At 39.2% G+C, this 24,601-nt stretch overlaps 2 protein-coding genes across 2 annotated transcripts in view; one reads left to right on the forward strand and one right to left on the reverse strand.

The window, feature by feature from the left end:
* Positions 1 to 6,657, forward strand: part of CCDC73 (coiled-coil domain containing 73) — a 133,823-nt gene extending 127,166 nt beyond the window's left edge. Inside the window, exons 16-17 of the mRNA XM_004418672.3 lie at positions 557 to 690; positions 5,802 to 6,657. Of these exons, the coding sequence (XP_004418729.1) occupies positions 557 to 690; positions 5,802 to 6,050 (383 nt within the window). The 3' untranslated portion in view covers positions 6,051 to 6,657. The remainder of the gene's footprint in view (positions 1 to 556; positions 691 to 5,801) is intronic.
* Positions 6,426 to 24,279, reverse strand: EIF3M (eukaryotic translation initiation factor 3 subunit M). The gene is made up of 11 exons (XM_004418562.3): positions 24,144 to 24,279; positions 22,141 to 22,273; positions 21,052 to 21,190; positions 20,646 to 20,769; positions 20,393 to 20,487; positions 14,057 to 14,140; positions 13,018 to 13,117; positions 12,320 to 12,401; positions 8,061 to 8,204; positions 7,070 to 7,130; positions 6,426 to 6,622 (listed from the first exon to the last, which is right to left on the reverse strand). The coding sequence occupies exons 1-11, from the start codon at positions 24,183 to 24,185 to the stop codon at positions 6,502 to 6,504; spliced, it is 1,125 nt and encodes a 374-aa protein (XP_004418619.1). The 5' UTR covers positions 24,186 to 24,279; the 3' UTR covers positions 6,426 to 6,501.
* Positions 24,280 to 24,601: the final 322 nt, after the last annotated feature.

A 24,601-nucleotide genomic window follows, 5' to 3' on the forward strand; every position in this document is an offset into this window, starting at 1 on the left:
ACTTGTAAAATACTCAAACTCATAAGTATGTTTTAACTTTCAAATTAGACCTGTTTCTCTAAATCATTTTTATCTATTTATTAAAGCCCAATGATCCCCTTACTAGACAGCCCTTTGTTGGCCTTCTTACCATGGTGAGTTTCTTTAAACATATTTTATGAATCTGACTTTTACTTGGTTCAGACTTTTCCCATTAATCTAAATTGGTAAGATGTTCCCTATATACGTGTTTACATGTGTGGGCAATGTAGTAACCAGGGGAATAAGGATAACATTTTATGTGACTTTTGTTTTATGATATTTATATTATTCACTCATTTTAATGTGAAATCAGGTTTTACGAAAGTAGCAATAATAAAATTTTGTTTTCTGAAATGAAATGCCTAATATAAGAGCAAAGTATATGAAAACTATAAAATGTTCAAAGTAAAAAGAAAATAGAAATTGTTACTTTTTAAATACAAAAGCATAGGATCAGGGAAAAACAAGTTCAGTCACTAAAATGAGTGCCTGGAGAATAAAATTCAGTTGTTGCCATTTCCTCTTTGTCAACCAGATACTACCAGCATCGACAGAGCTGCTGACACTTTGAATAACTGGAGTATCCATCCAGATCCCAAGGGAGAGCCCAGTGAAGAGAGGAATGCGACTGCAAAGACTTTTTATGATTCTTCTTTTCCCACAGAACGTGTAAGTCAGTTAAAAATACTGCCGAGCAGACCTCAGTGAGCTAATTCTACAGATATGTGTAGAACTGTATGCATCTGGATGCTTTAAGACCAACTGATCTCCAAAATAATATCAAGAGGGCAACATGGCACCATTTTTCACAATTAAGGTTGATGGAAAACAGCAGGAAAAAGTCACAGTGTATAAATCAAATAGATACAATCCAGCCTGTTTTGGGAAGGATAAAGTGTGAGGTAGTGTATTATGTACTTCTATATTTTAGTCACCTAAATTTAGGAATAGTGGCATTTGACCATTTATTTATTTAAACTAAAAAACAAAAACAGTTCACCCATAAGACACCTTAAATAACGTAATCAATTAAGTTCAGTTTTTACTAGTGCTTAAGGTAATTTACATTATTTGGGGAAACTGACTATTGCAAAGGAAGAATTTTATCTGTTTTAAATTACTTCAATTAATTTAAAAGTATGTGAAAGGATCAAGTATCCATAAATATGATATCAAGTATGAATACAAATATTTAGCGAAATATTATAGATTTTATGGGGAGTCCATTTGTCATATGAAAAGCTACTAACTACAGCTGACAAGTTTTTTGGTAAAATTTGTAAGTTTTTTCTTCATGTGCAAAACTGTAGCACAAAAAAGGCTATATTGTTCAAAGTCTAAAAAGCAGACAACTATAGGTATAACTGCTAAAAAGTAACCTAAAAAGGTTAGGAAAGATTACCTATAAAAAAACTGCATAGTGACAGACTGATTTTAAAGCCACTGTATATTAAATGAAAATTATGTTACTAACCATCTTAACAATAACAGCTTTTAACAATATATTTTACTTTTCTTTATAAATAGGAGAAACTTCAAGTAAGGTAGTGTTAACTCTCCCTCTGGGAGAGCTGAAACAGACATCAGCATTTACCTTTTTCATCTTCTCATAACTGAGCTTAGCAGCAGTTTTGGCTTGATGTCTTACAAGTGTGTAACCTTTAAAATATGGTACCTAATGCACAGTGAACCTGGCACTGGGAAATCGAAGTTCTGGCCAGTTGGACAAGTCACAGAATAAAAGCAAAAAGGAAGCTTGAGAGTATGAAGCTAGACACCCGTTTCTAATTAGGTGAATATTTAACACTTAACAAGATAAATGCCCTATTTTCAAACAGTTTAAGGGTATGATGGAACTTTCACACCTTCTTTTAAAGCCTATTTTTATAATTAACCCATTAGGGAAGTTCTTTTTGTCTAACTCCTAATGCTATTCCTGCAATTAATGTTGTTTTTAAGAATTTATAGAATTTAAAACTTTTTCAAAGAAATATTCCTGCAACAGTCCTGTATCTATTTTACAGATGAGGAAGCAGTGACACAATGTGAAATAATTTTCCCAGGTCATTAAGACACAATCTGCGATGGACTTAAGACTAGATATCTTGGCTCTTAATCAAATGCTGTTCTCAACTTTCATAATAAAAAAAAGTGTTTCTTCTCAAAATACTGGTATATGTAAAACAAACCCAGCTCACTGGCTAAACAGACATCTTCTAAGTGCTTATTATTGTGTCAAGCACTACGCTAAGTAAGCATCATCGTCCCAGCTTGAAACTTGATTACCGATTAACCACCAACGTGGGACAAATTTAAAAGCTTTTGCCTAGTCTACTGAAAATGCTATTAAATTAAACTGGATTCGTCTCTTTAGGAAGCTCCTTTATACTTGCTTAATATTTTACACTTTTCTACACAAGGGACCATCAAACGACAAACGCACTGCCTTTAGTTACAGTTTGTTAGAGCACAGCTGCACCCATTTCTCTACCCATTGTCTGTGGCTGCTTTTGTGTTGCATGGCAGAATTAAGCAGTTGGGAGGGAGGCCACTTGGCCCACAAAGCCAAAAACATTTTCTTCTGGCTCTTTACAGAGAAAGTTTGCCAACCCTTGTTCTAAATGAAGACAAATGAATTTTATGAAGACTTTACCCAGAAAGTGAATATAAGTTCTATTTTTACGTGTACATCAATCCTGTTAAATTCTGGGTAGATATTATGAGTGAATTCACTTTTTCCATATAGATTCAGAGCAACTTGAAAGGGGTGTTTTGTTCTTGGAGGGGGTTATGTTGGTGGCCTGCTGCCATCTTTTTTTTTTTTCTTTTTAACAATTTTATTTATTTTTTCCCCCAAAGCTCCAGTAGATAGTTGTATGTCATAGTTGCACGTCCTTCTAATTGCTGTATGTGGGACGTGGCCTCAGCATGGCCAGAGAAGTGGTGCGTCGGTTCGCGCCCGGGATCCGAACCCAGGCTGCCAGTAGCGGAGTGCGCGCACTTAACCGCTAAGCCACCGGGCCAGCCCTGCTGCTATCTTGATTATACCCAGGAATGAGGATGGGAGAGAGACCAGAGTAGCCAAAGAAAGCCACGTAATTTTACACAGCCAATGAGTTACAGTCACTTAAGTTAAATTTTAAAATGTATGGCCTGAAACCCCAGGCTGAAATAAAGAGGGCTAGACCAGGCGGGGGAATTGTAGGCTGAAGAGTAGATCTCTTGAGTCACAGAAAGAGGTTAGGAGGTAAGCAGTTTTTAGAACAGGACAGGAAAGGAAGGAGCAGAATGTGACCACGTCTGGAACTAGAGTTGCTGCTGGAGGCTGCAAACCTCAGTGAAGCTAAACAGGACACATGTTTAAGTGTCAACTTTAATCTATATTGTATCTTGTTTCTCTCTACAGCCAGTCCCTGCTCCTGCCCCTCCCGCCAAGTGGGTAGTTAAGAGGAAAGAAACTAAAGCAGCTACGTGTAAATGTCTCTTTCCTTTCCATCATCTTTAAAAAGTCAAAAAATCAGGATTTTGGAAAATTGGGTAATTTGTAGTTGATGTCAAATGCACGAAAATGCATCAATCAAGCATTTTGATGGCAAAACAGGACCATTAAATCACACAGATCATCAATCATTTTACTTCAGTATCTGTAGCAACCTAGATTTAGATTTGACATATTTCTCAGATGGGATAGACGATTTACATTCATTTTGGCCTTGTGAGCTAAATGAGGCACGTTGAACACACTTCTATGCCAAGCAATATCAGAAATATACAATTATACATATTTTTATCCATTACCAGTTATTCTCTACAGTAATAACATTTTGTAACTAAAAGGAGCTGACGAGAAAACTGAGGCCCACGAAAGGGAAGTGACTTGCCTGAGGTCTCTGTGGTCCTGTGCTGACACTTGTTTTCATCTGTCATTTCATAAGCACACAGGCAATCAGACAGACATAAGCACATCATCACCCCAAGGATCGAGGCTAAGACTTGAAGGGGACTGGTGGCTGACTATAAAGTTCTCAAGAGCCAAACAGAGCAGTCCAAGAGGAGCAATTCTTAGGGAACTGAGATTAAATGTAAACACTTAAGCTCATTAAAAAAATTATTACTAGATAATCTCACTTTGAAAATGACAATCTTATGAATATGCAACTCTTACCAGTCAAACTGGAAAAGCTTTTAATGTACGACAGTACTCAAAGATCTTCACCAAGATTTATGAACAAATGACATTCATTATAGTCTAATTTATAACAGTATATGTTTTCCAACAACTTAAATGTCCAACGATACATTCAATTATGGAACATGTTCTTAACAGAATTTTAAGAACAGAGGGAAATACTAAAAATGTTTTTAACACAGCATAGAAAATGATATAAATATGCTCCAAAATTTTTAAGTGTATATATACAGAAGAGATGAGAATATTTACATCAAAATGTTTAATGGTGGTTGGACTCTTGGGTAAGTTTAATGTAATTCTTATCCTGTTGCATATTTCTAAAACGTAATATTCCCTTTTAAGAGAAGATTTTATCTGGGACTCTATCTCAGAAGACCATCAAAGACTGTTTTCAAGAAATTAACTCAAATTTATTTTTGATAGGGATAAATTAGAAACAGATGTTTGCGGGCCTGCCCGGTGGCTTAGCGGTTAAGTGCGTGCGCTCCACTACTGGCAGCCTGGGGTTCGGATCCCGGGCGCGCACCGACGCACTGCTTCTCCAGCCATGCTGAGGCCGCGTCCCACATACAGCAGCTAGAAGGATGTGCAACTATGACATACAACTATCTACTGGGGCATGGGGGGGGGGGGGGGGCGGGAAGGAGGATGATTGGCAATAGATGTTAGCTCAGAGCCAGTCTTCCTGACACACACACACACACACAAAAAAACACGTTCAATAATAGTAAATTATCACACATCCATACAAGGAAGTATTTTGCAGCACTGATAATTGCTTATAAGAAATTTTAATGATCTAGTAAACAACTCACAGAAGGAAAAACCAAGATATGAAATTCTATAGAATGAGTACATATGCTAAAAATAGAAAACAAGACTAGCACCAAACAATACCAAAATGTTGACAGGTCTCTCTAGATAGTGGATTACTAGTGATTTTTAGTTTCTTTATACTTTTCTCTATTTCTAAATTTGCAATATTTTATCATCAGGAAAAAACCTTAAAATGAAACACATTTTCTAACACAGTATTCTAAGTATGACCCAGTGCAGCGCCTTGGGAACAGGCCGACTTCCAAATGCCTCGTTGCCCTTCCTGTCTCTCTGACAATGGTACTCAGAAGTGTGAGCAGAGACATGAAAGAAAAGGTGGTTTTTATGTGGCAGTTTACTTCTGTTAGCATTTTTCATTTTCCCCTGGCTTTGATAGAAGATACAAAATAGAGACATGTTTGGGAAGGGAGGGGAGTAGAAGATAAAACAGATTTTTATCTGCACTGTTTTAAATATCTTTTCTTTCAATGTAAGCTCGAGACCTTTTATAAAAACGTTTGTGGTATCCCTGGAATCTATTAGGGATCTTGAAGAGCTACTACATAAGCCTACAAATTCAATGCACATTTTAGTTTTTGGTGCCATAATTAAGTACTAAGATAGTTGTTGGAAATTAGCCAAGAAAATGGTGGCTTTATCACATACTCATAACTGCAGAGGCTTAAGCATTTCCTTTAAACTATTTTGTTGATGACTATTTAGAAAGGTGAGTAATTAATAATTTCAATGGTAAAAGTTTGGTCCTTCCTAGGTGAAAATAAAGCCTCTGAAATCAACTCTGCTACGAAGCCATTTCCAGGGAATCAAGATTAAAGATACCGATTCTACTGGTGAAGATGACTGGCAGAGCCTGATAACAAATCAAATAAATGAAATTGAAAAGTTCCTAAGCTTAGAAAACAACCACCAACCTAAAAAAAGAAAAGCAGAAGAGATGTTGGAAAAAACACCAGATGAAAATAATGCTTCAATAAATGTTTTCAGGGGTGAACTGATTTAACTGAAGTATCAATGTGGTTTTGACTAGAACAAAATGACTGTTACATCCTAAGCTTCACATTTGTACTTCTCCAACTTTTTCTGATGTAATAAATTATATTACTATTATGTTTTCACTCAGCAAATGCTTCATTTAAGATAGCTAAGATGGCAAAGTCTGCAGTTAGCATCCAGTTCACCTTAATTAAATTTGTCTTTCCTCCATAGATCCTTTCATCAGAGCTCTTGTTGCAACTTCAAAACCCTTTCTTACAGAACACAACTTACTTACCTGTTATACAAGAAAGACACAGTGACCCTCTGTAACATATTAGTTTGTATCCTCTGAAGATTGTGATTTCTTTTAAATTTGAGACAATAAATGTCAAGGCTATAGTCAAATTTCAATTTATAATGTTTTACTATGATTTAGATTTTTTTCCAAAATGAACAAAATTATATAGCATAAAAATTCAGGTATCAGAAAGACTCAAAAGGCTGTTTTTCACTTTGTTCAGGTTTTGTTTCCAGGCATTAAGTGTGTCGTACAGTTGTTGCCACTGCTGTTTTCCAAATGTCCGATGTGTGCTATGACTAAAAATTGAAAATAAAGTTACTAGTCAACCTTTTATTCTCTGGTATTCTTTACAATACTACACACTTGCATCTAGTTAAAAGCAAGATTAAATATACATAAAAGACATAATTTAGAATCGTAAGCAAATTAGCTTATTTTTTAAAAATCTTTACCATATTGATCTTAAACCTTCTGTTTTCCTGAACTACATAAACCAGACACAAAAGTCATTAGTATTCTAGCCAGTGCTAAGCCATTAAATGAAATGTGCTGGAAAATAGGACTCTTTCATTAAATAAGCTAATCACATTCAGTCTGAACTTTAATAAAATTATGATAAATAGCAACTATTTAACTACTGTCAACTGATAAGAAAACCACCTTGGTTCTCTAAACATTTAGTGAAATAATCAGAACAAACTAAATTTGTCTACAACACGCTGCAAAGTATTAAAGTGTCTTACCTGACAACAACTTTTCTCTGGGTCTGATCAATTTTGCAATAGACCATCTTAGTTCTTACCGCTGAAAAAAAATGTTTCACATGATGTGTTACATGGAAAATTCCCAAGAAAAACAGTCTAAGGTATACGTATTTCTAAAGAAACTGACCAAGTAACAGTTTTCCAACATTATTTTACAGACTAGCTCTTTCAGTCTATTAACGAGCACAGCACTATGATGTGACCAAGAGGAAGGCCACACGTTGTCCTTTGGTTGCTGGGCCAGTCTGTCTAAACATCACACCGTTTTCATCAAGAATTCGAGGTGTCCTCCCCTACACTCACATATGGGGGGAAAAACTAATTTCCTAATAAGATATTACTTCTTTATAGGATTGTCTGAGACTTAGAGCATTAGAAAGAAACCATGTCAACAGTTCTGCACATTTTATTAATCTTAATTAAATCTATCCAACTTTCAAACTTAAAAAGCTCAGAAAAAATTCCGGATTAACAGTTAAATCACTTTATAACACAATTGTTGGGGAAGAAGTTCCTGTTTCTAGGCCAACCATAAAAACTGATAATGGTTAACATTTGCAGATCATTTACTATGTGCAGACACTGGGCTAAGTACTTCACCTGCATTAATTCATTTAATCCTCACAACCACAAATTAACTCCCACATTCCTGTTTCATAGGGGAAGACCTGGTCTGAAACCCAGGTATGACACTAAAATCTAGGTTCTTAACTACTAAGGTATACTGCGCCTAAAGGCCTTTGTTCTATATGATTTCAAGGGATAGAACAAACACCAAAAACCACACAGCAATTTCTATTTCCATTGAATTTTCACTCTATTACAAATATAATCTGCAAAACTACTAATACACGTTTGCTACAAAAGAATCCAGCTTTGTTAACATAAGGCTCAGTTTCAAGATTAAAAATCTGTTCCATGGGGTAGAAGAAACTCAAGAAAAAAAATGAAAACCTTCTAATCGTCTCACCATCAATAACAAATGCTTCAACATCATCAGCTCCAATCTGAAGTTCTTGTTGCATTGTGTCAAAAGAAATTTCTTTATTTTCCACTGCCATTCCCATAAAAGTGAGTAGTCTCATTTTTGCCATATTCTGTTCATGTAATAGGCCTGAATAACACAGTAGTGAAGCCTGATGAGTATCCATGCTAATTAAAGACCTGCACAATTACAACTCTCGTGTTCAACTGTGGAAATCGTGTTTGAGCACTGTTTATAATTTTGATAAAGCTTCTTATATTCGTAAACCATAAACTGACCCCTAATTAAATTATGGAGTATTTAAAATCATTTCTCTAGAACTACATTTTTTTATTACTATAGTGCCACAGATGATAGGTTCAAAGTTAAGAGTGGGCTATAAAACAGTATTTTTAGGCCCTAAACGTTTTGTACATTTTACATTTTTTGTATTTATACATTTTAGGAGATAAAATATACAAAGTATATTTCATAAGAACATTTTTATTTAATTGAATTACTTGAGCTTATTTTTACTAATAGCTCTCCATGAAACACAGGATTCCCTATCTACCTACAATTTGTTCTGTGTCAGTATTACCGGTAAAGTTTTAAAATATTTTCATATACATTCAGTTATGAAAGCATTCCACTTCCCTTCAGGTAACTTTGGATTAAAATGATTAGTACTAGATAAATAGTACCATTAACAGTGGTACTTGTTCTTTGTAAGGCAAAAGTAGAAAACTGCACAAATAATGCAAATTTTGCCTTATGATTTCTAATGAAACATGTTATTAAAATTATTCAGATCACAACTGTTAGACCTAAAAGGAAACTTAACAAGTTACCTAATCATGATACTTTCACTTTAAAAAACAATGCAACTGAAGAGCAAAGAAGACTTATAGTCAGTCACAGAGTGGCAGTACTAGGCCTAGAAAATAGGTTCATTTATAAAATAAACTAGAAATACAAATAAATATTTACAAATCCTGAATATCCAAATTATTACCCATTCCTAAGTAGAAGCTGAATTATAACACATCATATATACTTGATTTGATGCTAACTTACTAATTATAAAAACAAGTTTCTAATAATCTAGCATTACAATGTTCCTTTTCTCTGAACTTTCAAATTATGTAAACTCAGCAAATGCTCGATCATGTGCCTTAAAGCTTAAGTTTGTATTATTAAAAAAGTTCTAAGCATTCCATAAATAAATTTGAAATTTATAACATATATTAGCAGAAGACTAGGAAAGCCCATTAATATAGGACATAATAATCTGCTAATTAGCTATAATTATGATTGCAGGCTATTTGGCACAGATTCAACAAAAACATGATCATCATAACTCAAATGAATGAGGTACACAAGTAAGTATTGCTACCCGGATTTAATGGAAATCTACAAGCATCAAAAAATCAATTAGTGCACATTAACCCTAATTAACAAATGCAAATTAGATGCTGATTAACTTTCTGAAGCAAGAAGGTAGCAACTGGCCAATACCAGATTACATGTGGACATGTTAGGGCAATTCAGTTGACACAAGATAATGCTACTATTGGCCCAAGTTGTCAGTGTTAATAAAACAAAGTGTTTTGACAAACTGATGACACCTGTGGAATCTAGACATTTGTAACCATATTTCCAGCTGTAATAAATACATCTAAAGCCAAAAATATACACATTAAACACGCTGTCCCCAAAGCATCTTTTACAAACAAATTTCTAATGAAGGATTGCTAATTTGCATAGATGTTCAAGAAACAAAAGACAAAAGAGGGAATTTGATTTCCAGTTGGCACAATAAATTAGAAATACTGTTTTTCCTATCACAGAGAACAAATACTAAAGATTTTTTCTCAATATTTGCAAATACAAGAAAATTTCTTAATATTTCCACTTCTATGGGCATATACAGTTCTTTTTCAATATGATAAAATGATGTAAACTCCTAAAATTTCTAAGATATAATTAAAAATTCTCTTGAAATTAAATTTATTTTACTGCTACTCTTTGAGCAGTTACAAGCTTACCATAAATCAAGACACTTATCAGAGGAATGAAGATTATTTCTAGAATGAATTATGTAAAACCATTATCTATCTTACATGTGGAAACCTGCATTAAAAATATTTCAAATTGATGTTTAAAGTCACTACTTAAAAACAAAGAAGCAAACGTCAATTGAGCCTTTAGGACTCTTGTTCTCAAAATCAAACTATTAAGCCAGTGAGGTAGGAGTTCAAGACTTGTAGGAAGCTGTGCTTTGTTTTATGAAACGAGAATATTACCTTCAAAGAGGAAGTCACAGTGTTCTGTGTCATATTTCAATTTTAAAGTTATAAAAAAATCTAATTTTATGGAAACATTTATTCATTACTAATATGTCAAAACCTTAATGCAGTAATAAAAAAATGTGCATCACTGAGCAATTTCTGCATTGTCACTGACCCGTCTTGAAGTGCTGCAATATAGAAAACGTAATTTTAATGCAGTAGCTTATGAACCAGTGCTCCTTTGAAACAGTCAATTACACATCAACGGGGGAGTGTCCAAGTGTTAATTACTACTCCTTTTCCCTGGTGCGCAAATGAAGAGGTTGCTGACATTCACATTCCATCACACAGCTTCACGCCACAAAACAATTAACTGGGACAGAATGTGGTTTTCTGGGTCTAGTGCACCTGGCAAAGCATTCTACACAAACACACTTGCATCTACTTTATCTCAGTGTATTTCAAATGCCTTATCATATTCAGAATAATTCAATCTTCCCCAATTCCAATGGCTGCACAAAATTTACAGGTGACAGAAATTAATGATTACCAAACTCAGGACTAACAGTATAATCACAGTAGATAGATAAATGTATTCTTTATCTACATCTCAAACAACCAGGAAGACTAACAATTCAATTTTAATACGGAAAATATAACCAACCTCTAATGTACTTTGATTACTGCCTAGTAGGAAAACAAAGCACCTTAGTTTCATATTTGATTTCACTCCCAAAAAACTTTTTTGTTTTTAGAACAATTTAAACCTGTTCAACTAAAGATTTTCTAAGTTAAAAATGTGCTCCAGAAGGAAAATACTGACTATATATGGAGTTTGTTCAATGAGGATGAGTAAGGTTCAGTTCAATTTGGCAAACATTTACTGAGCTCTGCTGCTCTAGAAAGAAAAGCTCAAAGACAAAAATCATAAAGCTAAGACTTAGTGTGCTGTCTTCAACAAACTATTTCTCCTATTGTGTAAAGTCACTACAACTCCATTTCAAATTCCATCTACAGGTTCACTTACATCTTCTTAGCAATACTGTATATTTCTGTAATTTGTTAATGGGGGGAGGGAGGATGCACCAAGCAGAAAATACTGTATTAGAGGGGGAAAAAACTATTTGTTACAATTATGTGACTATGGCTTAAAAAAAAAACCAAAACACAAATATAAATCACCATGAATCTAAGGAATAAGGTCTTTTACAAAGAAACAATTTTACTTTAAACAATAAGGTTTAAAGTACCTTTAATCATCAAATTTTGTCAGCTCTTAAAATGAGTACAGTTGTGCACCATATAACAATATTCTGGTCAATGAGGGACTGCATATACGACAGTGGTCCCATAAGATTAGTACCATACAGCCTAGGTGTGTAGCAGGCTGTACCGTCTAGGTGTGTGTAAGTCACTCTATGATGTTCACACAACGATGAAATCACCTAACGATGCAGTTCTCAGAACACATCCCCATCATGACTGTACTTCTAAAAATCTCCATTATGATCAAAGTAATGGTGATCCTTTAAAGTTGCTTTTCTACTCGACCTCCCATTCCAAAATTTTAAAAACACATAAATCAATGGAATTATTTCTATCTGAATCTCTCTCAGCACCTGCTTCTTGCTAGAACTTGACCTCAGAGAATCACGTAGAATAGAGCTGGAAGGGCCCCAAGTCCAAGCAGCTCTTACAGAGAGAAGAAAAGGCCCAGGTTTTCTGACTCCTAGTTTCATGCTTTCCATCACAAATGCTACCCCCGATACCTTCCTGGTTTCTGACTCCCAACTCATTCTGAGTCATCTTTTCAACTGTCCACCTGTGTTTGCTGCTGTTCCATCGTACACCCATCAGGGTAATCTACACACAAGGCCACAATCGTGTCTGCTGGACCCCACAGGACACAAGAGGTCTAAGAGAGCATGATCCCACCTCTCTCTACCCCTCCAAAGAATAAACCCCAAAACTTACCAAGTGAATCAATGAAGTCTTTATTATTCTGATAAAACTTGACATATGATGCCAATTTAGCACTCACAAAAATGGTTAAAAGCTATACAGAAAGAGACAAAAAAATAAAGAGAATATTCAATACAGAATCACGATTTATACTCAAGATATTTTTAAGACACTGACTCCCAGCAATAAAACTAACTCTCTACATTTCTTTCAGTGCAGAAATTTCCATCTGTTTGCTTAAATCACCATCTAAACTATTTGCTTTCTCAAGACTCACCAGTGAATACAGTGAGCTCTAAATGATCTACCCCAAAAGACGGTGGTAATAGCACAGCACAAATGGAAAATAATCCAAAACGCATTTAGACTTGCAATTGAGAAGTGCATTCATGTGTTTTTAAATATCAGATTTAGCTTCCTCATGGGGCTAGCTGACACTATATACTAAAAAGAAATTTGTATCATCTAAGTTCATAATGGCTGGGCAAGTGAGCAGATGAAGGAAAGGGAGACAGAACAAGAGTGTGTCCGGTGGCTGGAGAAAAACTGCTCCCAAATTTCAGTCTGCTCCTGATAGAAGAACAATAAATAGTTCTCTTTCCAGATCTCTCTAACAGGCATGTTCATTAATACAAAGAAAAAGAGTTCTGCTTTAGTATGTTAGATTTAGGAAAAGAGAACATTTTTCATAGTAAGGATAAACTACTTACATCATGAATAAGCTCGCCTTCCAAAAACTTGACTGGTTTTAAAGTAAGAAGATGGTCAAAAAGAAATGCGTTTGGATCTTTCAATGCTCGTACAATACACCTTAATCAGAAAACAAAAATCCAAGCTCAGTCTTGACATTCAGGTACTTTTCGGACTGCAAATATATTTAATTCAGTAAAATATCTAAGAGTTCAATATACATGGCATAAAAAAAGGTACAGATTGGGGTTAAAACAAGCCAATAAATCTATTTATCAGGTATATCTGCTTTAATAAAATAATAAAATAGCTGTAGACAAAAACACAGCTGGAGAGAAAGCACCACCCAAGTAATCAAAGAATGAAGACAGCAGCAGCAGCATCCACCACACGCCAGACACTGAGGTGGGTGCTTGCCTGCATCGCCTCATTTAACTCTCATGCCGCCCTGAGACATACAGTACTACCACACCCTCACGTTACCTATCAGTGATGAAGCAGGCTCAGAAAGAACTTGCCCAACCAGTGCTAAGTAAGTGGTGGAGTATTTGAATGCAGGCAATCTGACCTCAGAGTCAAAGATCTTCCCGCTAACCACCCTTTCTACCAACACCTACCACGTCCAGATCCTCCGAAAGCCATAAACCTGAAGAAGTTATCACAATTTCCATTTCAGAGATTTAAAAAACTGATTCTATTCTTATTGCTACTAAGTAGACTTAAGACTGTGCAAAGTCATTACTCTCATTAGCGATGGGCTAATTTTTAGCAAGCCCTCAACTTTTCCTCATCTATATACCTTAAGGTAAAACTGACCCAAGATTAGGTTCTACTTCTCAGGAATTATCACTCCCATACCAGCAACACCCCAAACAGCAAACACCCTGTGGCTAAATCTATGGTTCTTCCAATGTCAAATCTTGAATTTTAATATCTACATTAGAAACACCACAGAGCCCACAGTATCAAGTGGATTTGGATCACTGATGGATGGGAACATGATTCCAGCTACACGAGTGAATACTGCAGCAGTCATTCGCACAATGTGTTGACCGTTACCTGTGGGCGTCAACTCGAGCCTGGGAAGCGTTGTCCTCCGTGTAACTTCCTAGTAACTCCACCATGACCTTCGAGGCAGCATCGCTAAAGAGAAATACTGCTTTAGGAATTTCAGAATATCACTACTGCCATTCATTCATTCAAAAATATTTACTAAGTGCCAAGTACTGTGCTGATGATACGTCCAATGGTGACCAAGCGAGACACGGTCCCAACTCTACGGGAAAAGTCATTGAACCTTCCTTCTAGTAGGAAAGACAGATAATTAACGAAAAATAACAACCAACAGTCAGTGCCATGAAGGATAGTGATGTAACGGAGTAACAAGTGCAGAGACAGGAAGGAGAAGGCTGCTTCACAGAGAACGAACAGGGAGAAGTCTCTCTGAAGAAACAAAGGATGTAAAACAACTGGTCATGAAAAGCACGGGAGGTGGAAAGAGGGGATTAGACGCTGCTGTCCAGGCAGACAAGACCAAGTACACAGGCCTGAGGTGGGAGAAAAGCTTTGTGTCCTAGAGACTGGACAGTACGGCTGAAGTTGAGCGAACACCAAATATTTAAATAACTTCATTAAAGCTATCCTTCCAATTAAATTATCTTTAAAATTATGTAATCAATTTTAACTGTAGTAAAAGGCACAAATAACTAAACACATTCATTCAATTTGAACTCTTAGAAAATGTTTATTTTCACTCTTCATTTCTTCCTTTAAACTGATGAATCTTCAGTCAGTTACAAAAAGCTTTACTAAGCAGGGGGTGTTTTTCTTTTTTCATTTTCTACAAACTTTTTTCCCCCACATCTGGATTCAACCCAGGTAAAATCAGTAAGAGCTCTATCATTTATTTTAAAAACTTAAATAGTATTCTAAAACTTCCTACAAAACTAAGGTTTATTAAAATATATAAATATAATTACAGGAGTGGTAATACAGTGATAACTAACAATTCAAAGAAAAGTTTTAAGAAAAACTATGTTTTACTCGTGTTAATCATCTTGTTCCACGTGGCAAGCATAGGCACAGGACACTCACTCAAGATCCTCGTACCAGCTAAAGAAACTTGAATTCACAAAGATCAGAGACCATGATCCATTTAAACTGCACCGTATCTGACATATAATGAGGGCTCAAGAAAATGTTTCACAATCTGCTCTCATCAACCACCAATACAAACAAAGTCATGAAGAGGCACCAATAAATGTAAGAATTTTTACTAAAAGGGCAAGGCCAATCTCAGAATTCTATTTAGAAGTGGGAAAAAAACCAGAGATTTTCTGTGTAGTAGGCAAAAAACCAAATCTTAACATTTATCAGCAGCATGACAGAAATTAAGTGTTTAATTAACCATCCTCTTCTGGTTCCCTAAATGAGGGTAGCGTTCATCCATTCATGTGCCCAACACCTTGGGAATACAATGGCTGACAGACAAGGTTCCTAGTCTTCACTGAGACTACGACTCACAAAGTCCTTAACAAAGGGTGTTAAGTGCCATGATAAAGGTAGAGGGTGCTGTAGAAGGCAGGCACCAACCTAAACACGGGAGGAATGTTTCAGGCAGAGAAACAAAGCTGGGTGTAGGTCTAGACCAACGGGAGGCAAACTTTCTGTAAAGGGCCAGACAGTAAGTATTTTAGGCTTTGCAGGCCCTACGGCTCTGCTGCAACCACTCAAGTCTGGGCAAAGGGAGCCACAGACAATGCGTAAATGAGGAAGTATGGCTGTGTTCCAATAAAATTTTATGATCACTGAAATGTGAATTTCATACAATGTTCACATGTCATGAAATATTCCTCCTTTGATTTTTTCCTCAGCCATTTAAAAATGGAAAAACCATTCTTAGCTTGTGGGCCATACAAAAAATAGGAGCCAGCACCTGGGAGGGGTCCAGACTGGGAAAGAGCATGGTGTTTCTGTAATGACACAGGTTCACTGTCCAGAATGTGATAACCAAGAGGAAGGGTGTGGTGTGGTATGTGCAAACAAGTGAGAGAAACGGAGGGAAAGAATATCCATATAAACAAAGCTAAGTTTTTGTAGTTTGTCACGGTACCCTATGGAAGTGGCAAGATGATGATAATCACATTCACAAGCCATGCTACGGCAAGAGTCCATGTTGCAAAGGACTTAATGCCATACTTAGAAGTTTGTACTTTATGCTAAAGAAAATGAAAACCCAGAGAATGATATGCTCAAATTTTTGTTTCACAAAATCACTGTGATGGCAGACTGGAGAAAATAAACAGATCACTTCAAGATGTCTTGCTTAGAAACAGAGAGGCTAATTAAGAGGGAGAAAATGATAAATTCATCTTGGTCACACTGAGTCTGAGGCATGTATGGGCCACATTCAAGGAGAACAGGTAGAAAGCAGCTGGACATAAAGACCTGAAGCTCAGGAGAGAAGCCTGAGTTAGAGACAGGGATTCTGCTTCAGAAGATGACAGAAGCCACGGGAAGAGGTAAGATGACCCCAGAGAGGGAACAGAGGGAGACAAAGGTCCTTGGCCCAATTCTTGAGTGGTACCAGCATTTAAGGGAGCAGAGGGAGCATTTACAAAGGTGTCTGAGAATGAACTGCCCAAGAGGTTGGAGAAAAACAAGGAGTGGTGTCACCTGAGTCGAGGGAAGTTTCTGTGAGGGAAGGGGTACCAGTCACATGCTGTTGAGAGCTCAAGGAAGACAGCAACTATAGAGTGACCACTGGACTGCATCTGTTCTTAAAAATGAAGGAACCAGGGGCCGGCCCGGTGGCGCAAGTGGTTGGGTGCGCGCGCTCCACTGCGGCGGCCCGGGGTTCGCTGGTTAGGATCCCGGGCGCGCACCGACGCACTGCTTGGCAAGCCATGCTGTGGCGGCGTCCCATATAAAGTGGAGGAAGATGGGCACACATATGTTAGCCCAGAGCCGTCTTCCTCAGCAAAAAAAAAAAAAAAAAAAAAAAAGAGGAGGATTGGCAGATGTTAGCACAGGGCTGACCTCCTCACAAAAAAAAAAAAAAAAAAAAAAAATGAAGGAACCAACACTCAAATACTGGAAACTAATTTTCACAGCATCAGAACACTGAGACAAAGCCAGGGATTTTATACTTGCCAAGTGTTTTAAAATATTTTCATCTAAATGCTATGGGAAGGGCATACTCTCTAGTTCCATAAACCACCACTTCATATTGTCTTACATCTCTGCTTCTTGTAGCCACTGTTTTTGCAACATGTTTATACTTCAGAAATAGTCATTCATCCAACAAATATATACTGAGTGCCTACCAGTGTCAGACACTGTTCTAGTAACGAACCAAAGTCTCTACCCTTGTGAAACTTACACTCTAGTGGGGACAGACAGACAGTGAACATCAGAATATAGCCTGTTAGTAGTAAGTGCAATGGGGAAATAATGAAATGAGGATGAGGGAAAAAAAGCAATTTGGGGGTGGGGGGATATGCTATATACACAGACAGCCAGAGAAGGCCTTTCTGATGAGGTGACAACTGAGCAGATTTGAAGGAGGGAAGGAGCCACGTGGGTGCCTGGGAGGAGAGTGTTGCAGGAAGAAATGCAAGTACCAAGACTCTGGAGCGGGTTTTGCCCTTCACTCTGAATGAAGCCACTGGAGGGTTCTGAGTAGAGGGGAACCATAACCTGACCCTCCATATTAAACACAACTTTCTGGCAGCTATATTAACAACAGACTGTAAGGGGACAAGGCTCAAAATGGACTGGTTAAGAGTAAGAAAGATGTAAGAAATAACAGTAGCTTAGACATGGTCGCAACAGAAGCAGTGAGAAGTTGGACTTTCGATTTATCATAGCTGACAGGATTGGCCATTGATTAGATGTGGGGTAGGAGACAAGAGAGGAATCAAGGATGAATCTCAAGTCTTGTTTTTGAGCAACGGGAAGCAGAGAAATGGCATTTCATGAATTGGAGAAAACAGAAAGAGCAGATGTAGAAGGAAAAATCAGTGATTCACTTTTGCAGATGTCAAGCTTGAAATGCCTTTTAAATATCTGGAGATGTAAACAGGAATGGATATTAGGAGTCCAAGGGAGCAACACAGGAGAGCATCGGCACATAGCTAGTATTTAAAGGCAGAGACTAGGGCCAGCCCGGTGGCACAAGCGGTTAAGCACGTGCGCTCCGCTTCGGTGGCCCAGGGTTTGCCAGTTCGGATCCCAGGCGTGCACCGACGCACTGCTTGTCAAGCCATGCTGTGGCGGTATCCCATATAAAGTAGAGGAAGATGGGCATGGATGTTAGCTCAGGGCCCGTCTTCCTCAGCAAAAACAAGAGGATTGGCATGGATGTTAGCTCAGGGCCGATATTCCTCACACACAAAAAAATAAACAAAGGCAGAGACTGACAGAGCGCTCAGGCAGTAGTGGGCTCACCGGGTACCCTGGGGGCATCTGGACTGCGGGAGCTGCTGTCATTGTTCCAATGATGGGAAGGCACCATGGGCATTTTATCAGGGATGATGAGTGTCCCGCAGGGAACCTAACAACCTAGCAACACAAAGAATCGTCCCACCCAGAATGCATTTGGCACTCAGCCTCCCTCACAATCACAGCAAAAAACACAAATGACGTGGACAGGGAATGAAGGTAACAGAGCAGAAATGTCCCAGGATTGAGTTAATCCAATGTTTAGAGAAGATGAGGAGGAACCCACCAACGGGAGCTATATGAATGAAGTCAGAAAAGAATCAAGAGAAAGGAGCCCCTAAAGCCAGCTGAAGAGGAAAGAGCAGTCATCTGTGCAAAGGCAGCAGACATTTCCTAATCGTTACCATGGGACATGCCTAGTGCGGCTCAGACGGGTCCTGACGTCCCCTCTCAACATCTGAGGATCAGCCTTGGAATCCTTTAGAATGTTACTTCAGTTACTCCGTCTCTGCACATAGCAGACTGAGAACCTACTGATCAGCCACTAGAGAAATCACCACCTCTGATAAGCACTAGACATTCAGAGGGAAACCGTTACACTCATTTCAAGTTACCGTACCACAAAAAAGACTAACTTCTTAAAACTGAACTTGAAAAAACGAAAAGGATAGTGATAGAAATAATAATAGCCAACATTTACTGAGTGCTTTCTCAATAAGGGAGACACTATTTTAAGAACTTTATGTGTATATCATCTTGTTTCATCTTTTGGACAACCTTATGAGGTTAAGTACTACTACTCTTTCCACTCTGAAGTTGGAAACTGAAGTACAGAGATGGTAAGTAATTATTTACATACAACAAGTAAGAAAGCCAAGATTCGAACCCCAGTGGTCTGACTCCACAACCTGCACATCTAAAGTGTGGATTAAAATATGGATTATTTCTCCAATACTGTTTATGCCCTCCCCATTCGAAATGGTTTTTGTTATAAACTACTTAATCAACACTTCACTGACAACTGGCTGGAATGCTGCCACAAGTGTGCCAGCATGTAACAGACAGTAGCCACTGCTTCAGAATGAAACAGGCTATTAATTCAAGATCCCGTCTTATCCTCTTTTATAATAAAACGTTCCAACTTTCACAACAAAAATACAATTTCTTCTTATATTGTTACATTTAAATGGTCTGCAAAAAATTTACATCATTTTATTTAACTTAACATATTAATCTGGTTGATCCGCTGTGATATATTAAACACCCTAGCACTGAAAGCCAGTATAAAAATTGTGCAATAAAACTAAAGTGAAGACTGACTACTTTTTCTAAAAGTTTTTAACCACTATGTGAAAAGAGAAATTGAAAAGCTAGGTCAAACAGGCAGGATTACCCTTCAACGCTAATTCTAAAAATGGGGCCAAACTTGTCGTTCAGTGGGCATCCTGAACTGGGTATACAGAGGAACAGATACTTTGGGATGAAGTCTGCTGGGCTGAATACAAGCCTTAGAAACCCAAGGCCCTGTAGAAGCCCCACAGGCACTCATTTACCACAGTCTATTCCAAAGGTCCATCTCTGGGGCGTTATCATATAAGAAACTTCGATTGCTACACCCTCACCAGCATTAACAAAAACGACAGCACTACCCTGTACTAAGACATCAGAGCACCATTAAATAACTCAGTCTAATGTTACAAGCAGCTTTGGCATTAACAGTTTTACCATTTTTAGAACAAAATCAAGTTTTGCTCTTTATAAAGTTTAAAGATAGAGAAAAACTATTTTAAACTTTGCAGTTATCTTAACTTAGCAGGTGGAATTTACAGAAACAGATTTATAGCAGCTCCGTGGAGAACTAAGTAGGGAATCAGTCACCCTGCTTGTCTTTAAACAGCCCTCACCACTCACGACGCCTGTTAAGTTTTAAGTTGGCTCATTAATTCTGAATACCTTTTCTTACAATCCACAAGTGCCTCATAAAGTAGCCTTAAAAGGGTGTGTTTTTTTTCAGTGGTGAGGTTCCAGTCAGAAATCCATTTTCTAACCTACGATGAGATTGACAAAAGGAAGAAATTTAGTGACACAGCTAAACATATTTTCACAATTTAAAAGACGTTTAAAACACATATGAGCTACTTATTTTAGCTATAATATAAAACTATACTTTTTAGAAGCAGAGTAAGTATTATACATCGTAACTCACTTGATCCAGCTCAGTTGGAATATACTGGATGGCCCCACAAGACGCTGCCACTTTAATGAGGCTGCAATATACTGTATATCTGACAGGAGTATTCTTATCCATCCCATGGAAAAGGTTACTGAGCCTGGTTAACAAACAATAAAACGATGTTTGAGATCAGTAACTATGGTGATTAATTTGAGGATATCTGCTCTCACAACAAACCTGAGACACATACTATTAAATAACTTCACATTACAAGGAGGGAACTGGGGCACAGAAAGGTTAAGTGACTTGTCTAAGGTCACACAGCTAATAAGAGCCACAGCAGACAGCCAAGTTCCAGAATTCTTGCTTTTAATCATTAAATGACAATGATATGAAAAGGACCCCTTGAAAACTGAGCCTCTTTCAAGTCGTAACTTACAATTGCAGTCTCAGAGACGGGCGTTCACCTTCCCGAAATTTGACCAGCTTTTCACACAGGCTTTCAATCAGAGCTTCTTGCTTATCTGGTTCCAGGATCAACAGGAGGGATACCACGCTGTTCATCACACTTTCAACATCTACACGTGAACGGATAACACAACAGTGATACTATCACACTTAATGTATCTAATTAAATATGTATTTCCAGTTTTAATACACCAAAGACCAGTAAACATGAACACTTCAAAAAGATATAATCTGGCTACTGTGAACCAGTTCTAGAGGACAGTTTTTCTTCAATGGTGTGCATTATACTAAAAATATAGCATAGATGAATTCAAACTAAACCAGGTCTGTTGTACAGTTAACGTTCAGAAAGCAATTTGTACACTTTATTAAAGAAGAAGGAAATTATTACCTGAGACTTGGTTTTCAACTAGTAAAACTAGTTGAAGGATGATTTACATGTCTATATATACAGTTTCAATTTTTACCAGCAAGATATTCAATCATTTGGAAGTTATTGGTTAGGTCTTAGGCTAGGATGCTTTCCCAACTGAAAAAAACTTTGTACAAATAGAAAATTATTTAGAAATAAAAGCTATCAACTTTCTGGTTGGGTCACTAACTTTCGAGTCTAAGATATTAATCATATGCCAAATTTAGTCTCAAATCTTAACTAGAGATTTCAGCACTCCAAATTTTCAAAACGTTTCATTTTATCTCAATAAATAGAGAATCAGCCAAATAAACAGCTTTTAGATTATATCCCATTTGATACTAATCTAAACCTTCTGAAAAGGAAAGAAAAGCTTCATTTTTTCCCTTTAGTTCATTCTGAAATTAACAGTATTTAGTGTGTGCAACAACACACAAACATACCTGATGTAAAAAAGATGTTTTCTCAAAATAGGCTTACTTCACAGGTATAACAGATTAGAATAAACTGAAAGTATGTGCAAAAATAAGATTAAAAACAACAGTGCTTATAAGTTCTAAGGTCTAAAACAAATATAATTCACAAGAAAGTTTAAAAAGTAGGTCCTTTATGATCAGTAAGAAATATTACAAAAAATTAAAAACAAACCTTTATCATCTTCCTTCAGACATACATCACAGGCTTCGATAATTTGAGCTAAATCTACATGAAGTCCACCTTCAGAGTTCTCTTCTGAAATTTCAGCTCCTTTAGATTTCAGATAGGCTCGAAGCTCAGCAGCCTGTTGAATCAAATAAGGTTACTATATATCTATAAAACCACGAACGACAAAACACAAGATCTGTTCTACTTCTGAAGAAACAGATGTAAATACCGTATTTAACAATGACTTGAAACTACGCGGAAGTGCCTCTCCCCCACCACATGCATCATCACAGCCCCACAGATTTTCCTCTACAAGGCCCAGAAGCTACAAAGACCCACTATGACCCACATGGATCACCTATACCCTGCTGGGCTTCCGGTACACAGCAAAAACCTTTCTAATATAACCCAAAGCCTTTGGGGGTGGGGTGGGGAGCAGAGTTGATCTGACTTGGTAAATTCGATCTGGGTTACTGCTCTCGAGTGTACATAACACAGCTACTTAAAAAAGTTGGAGGCGTTCCCTTGGCAAGAGGGTGTTCATTTGTCAATTACATGTTAGAGAACCTACCTGAGACAAGCATTCTGGATGACACAAAGATAAAACAGATGATGCCTTTGAATGATGCCTTGAAGAAAATATTTATATCAAATTGGACCTACCATGTAATTAATCTTTTAAAATGCAAAATGCATGTCTGGACCAGAAAGCATCTTTGGACCTATAAAAACAACTACAGCACCACGTCCAGCTATTTAGCCAGTTTCTACTGTAATGCACATACAATATTTAATACCTTGTTCTCTTTAGAGCTAGGTATGGCAGCCAAACATGAATGCAAATGGTATTTAAGATGATAAAATGAAGAAGTGAAACAGGGAGAGCTAAGGATACCATTAGAAAATGCATAGGAATCACATTTCCTAAACCCACAAATGTTTGGCCACCTAAGAAAACTATATGAAGTCTGCAGATAAGACGGTGCTACCTTTTCAGATAACAACACAGTAACTTCACGTATGAGATAGTATTACAAACAAGATATATCAGAGGCCACAAAAACACCAACGGAAAGCACGCTTCCTCATGAAAGAAACATAACATGGTCCAAAATCAAAACATTTCTTCAGTCTCTGCTCTGCGGACACAAAGCAAACTTCTAAGACTACTCAGTCAAGTTTACTGTTCCTGGCTGTCATCCTCTCCGGTCACAGCGGCGGCGGCGGGGCATAAGGGAAGGAAAAGAAACAGGGAGACTCCACCCCATTCCGTAACCCTCGTCACACAGCACCCGGCCCAAGCTCAGCCGCGCGACCACCGCCTGCGTCCCGAAAGGGACGGCGAGTGGCAGGCGACAGCACAGCCACCCGGAACGACACGCCGACACCGCAGTCGGGCAGAAGCTCGCGCGTCCACACCCGCGCGCCCGCGCCCGACGCCCGCCGCGCCTCCTTCCCCTCTCCTCTTCTCCCCGCCCCGCCGCGGAGCGAACCACACCCGCGGCCCGAACAGCGGTCCTCGCGGAAGCCCCCCGAGACCCCACGTCGGCGGGGCAGCAGGGGCAGCAATGGCGCGGCGCCGAGACCCACGGGACAGCGTCCTGCTCCCGACATCACCGGAGCGCGCACCTCGCGCCCAGTCTCGGCCGCCGCAGCCGGACCCCCGTGGGCGACGCGCAGGGCGCCGCCCCGCCCCGCCCCGGACGGAGCCCTCAACCGCGAGCCCGGCCGGCCGCCTCCAGCCGCCGGCGCCCGCGACCGACAAGACCGGCCCTCCGACCCTCTCCGCCGCCCGCCCGCGGCCGCAGGGCCGGGAGCAGACCCCGCGCCCCCGAGCCGCCGGGGATCCGGGCAGGAAGGGCCCGGCGCCGACCGGACCGGCCGCGGGCCTCGGATCAGCGCTGGGCCGCCGGGCGGACAGAACTGCGGCCCGAGCGCGCGCCCTGCCCTGGAGCCGCCCTCCCCCCAGGCCCAGCCCGCCCGGGGCCCTGCGGCCGGGCGCACACCTGGTCCTCCTCACTGATGTCGATGAAGGCCGGGACGCTCATGGCGAAGGCCGGCCCGACGACGGTCCACTAGCACACCACGCCGACCGGAAAAGGGAGCTGGGCGGTGCCTCACAACCGCTTCCGGGTCACGCCGCGCAGCTCCTGAGGGGCGGGGTCACTGGGACGGCGGGCCACCCGGGCCAATCGCAGCGCGCTCTGGCCGCGACTGGGGGCGGGGCTGGGGCACGGGGCCAATCCCAGGGCGCGCTCTGGCCCCCTCTCTCGCCCCCCCCGCGCCGCCGCCCGCGGCCTCTGACCGCTGCAACGGCGCGGCCGACTGTCGTCAGCGTTACCGCCCGCCCGCGGCTCGCTGAGCTCAGCCCCCGTGACGTTTTAGGCCCGTTTGGTCAACGAGACTCGCTGGTGCTCGTAACAGGTGTTCTCTCTGGCCACGCCCCTCTACCTGCGGGCTCAGG

This window comes from Ceratotherium simum, chromosome 7 (genome assembly GCF_057802395.1).
Source record: "Ceratotherium simum simum isolate JZ-2026a chromosome 7, ASM5780239v1, whole genome shotgun sequence".
Taxonomy (NCBI): domain Eukaryota; kingdom Metazoa; phylum Chordata; class Mammalia; order Perissodactyla; family Rhinocerotidae; genus Ceratotherium; species Ceratotherium simum.

Excerpts from the sequence above, each read along its gene's own strand:
- EIF3M (XM_004418562.3), bottom strand. The coding sequence starts at position 24,185 with ATGAGCGTCCCGGCCTTCATCGACATCAGTGAGGAGGACCAG. Across the intron at positions 22,274-24,143 it reads ACATCAGTGAGGAGGACCAG|GCTGCTGAGCTTCGAGCCTA; the intron begins GTGTGCGCCCGG and ends TTGATTCAACAG. Across the intron at positions 14,141-20,392 it reads CTTGTGGATTGTAAGAAAAG|CGATGCTGCCTCGAAGGTCA; the intron begins GTATTCAGAATT and ends ATTTCTCTTTAG.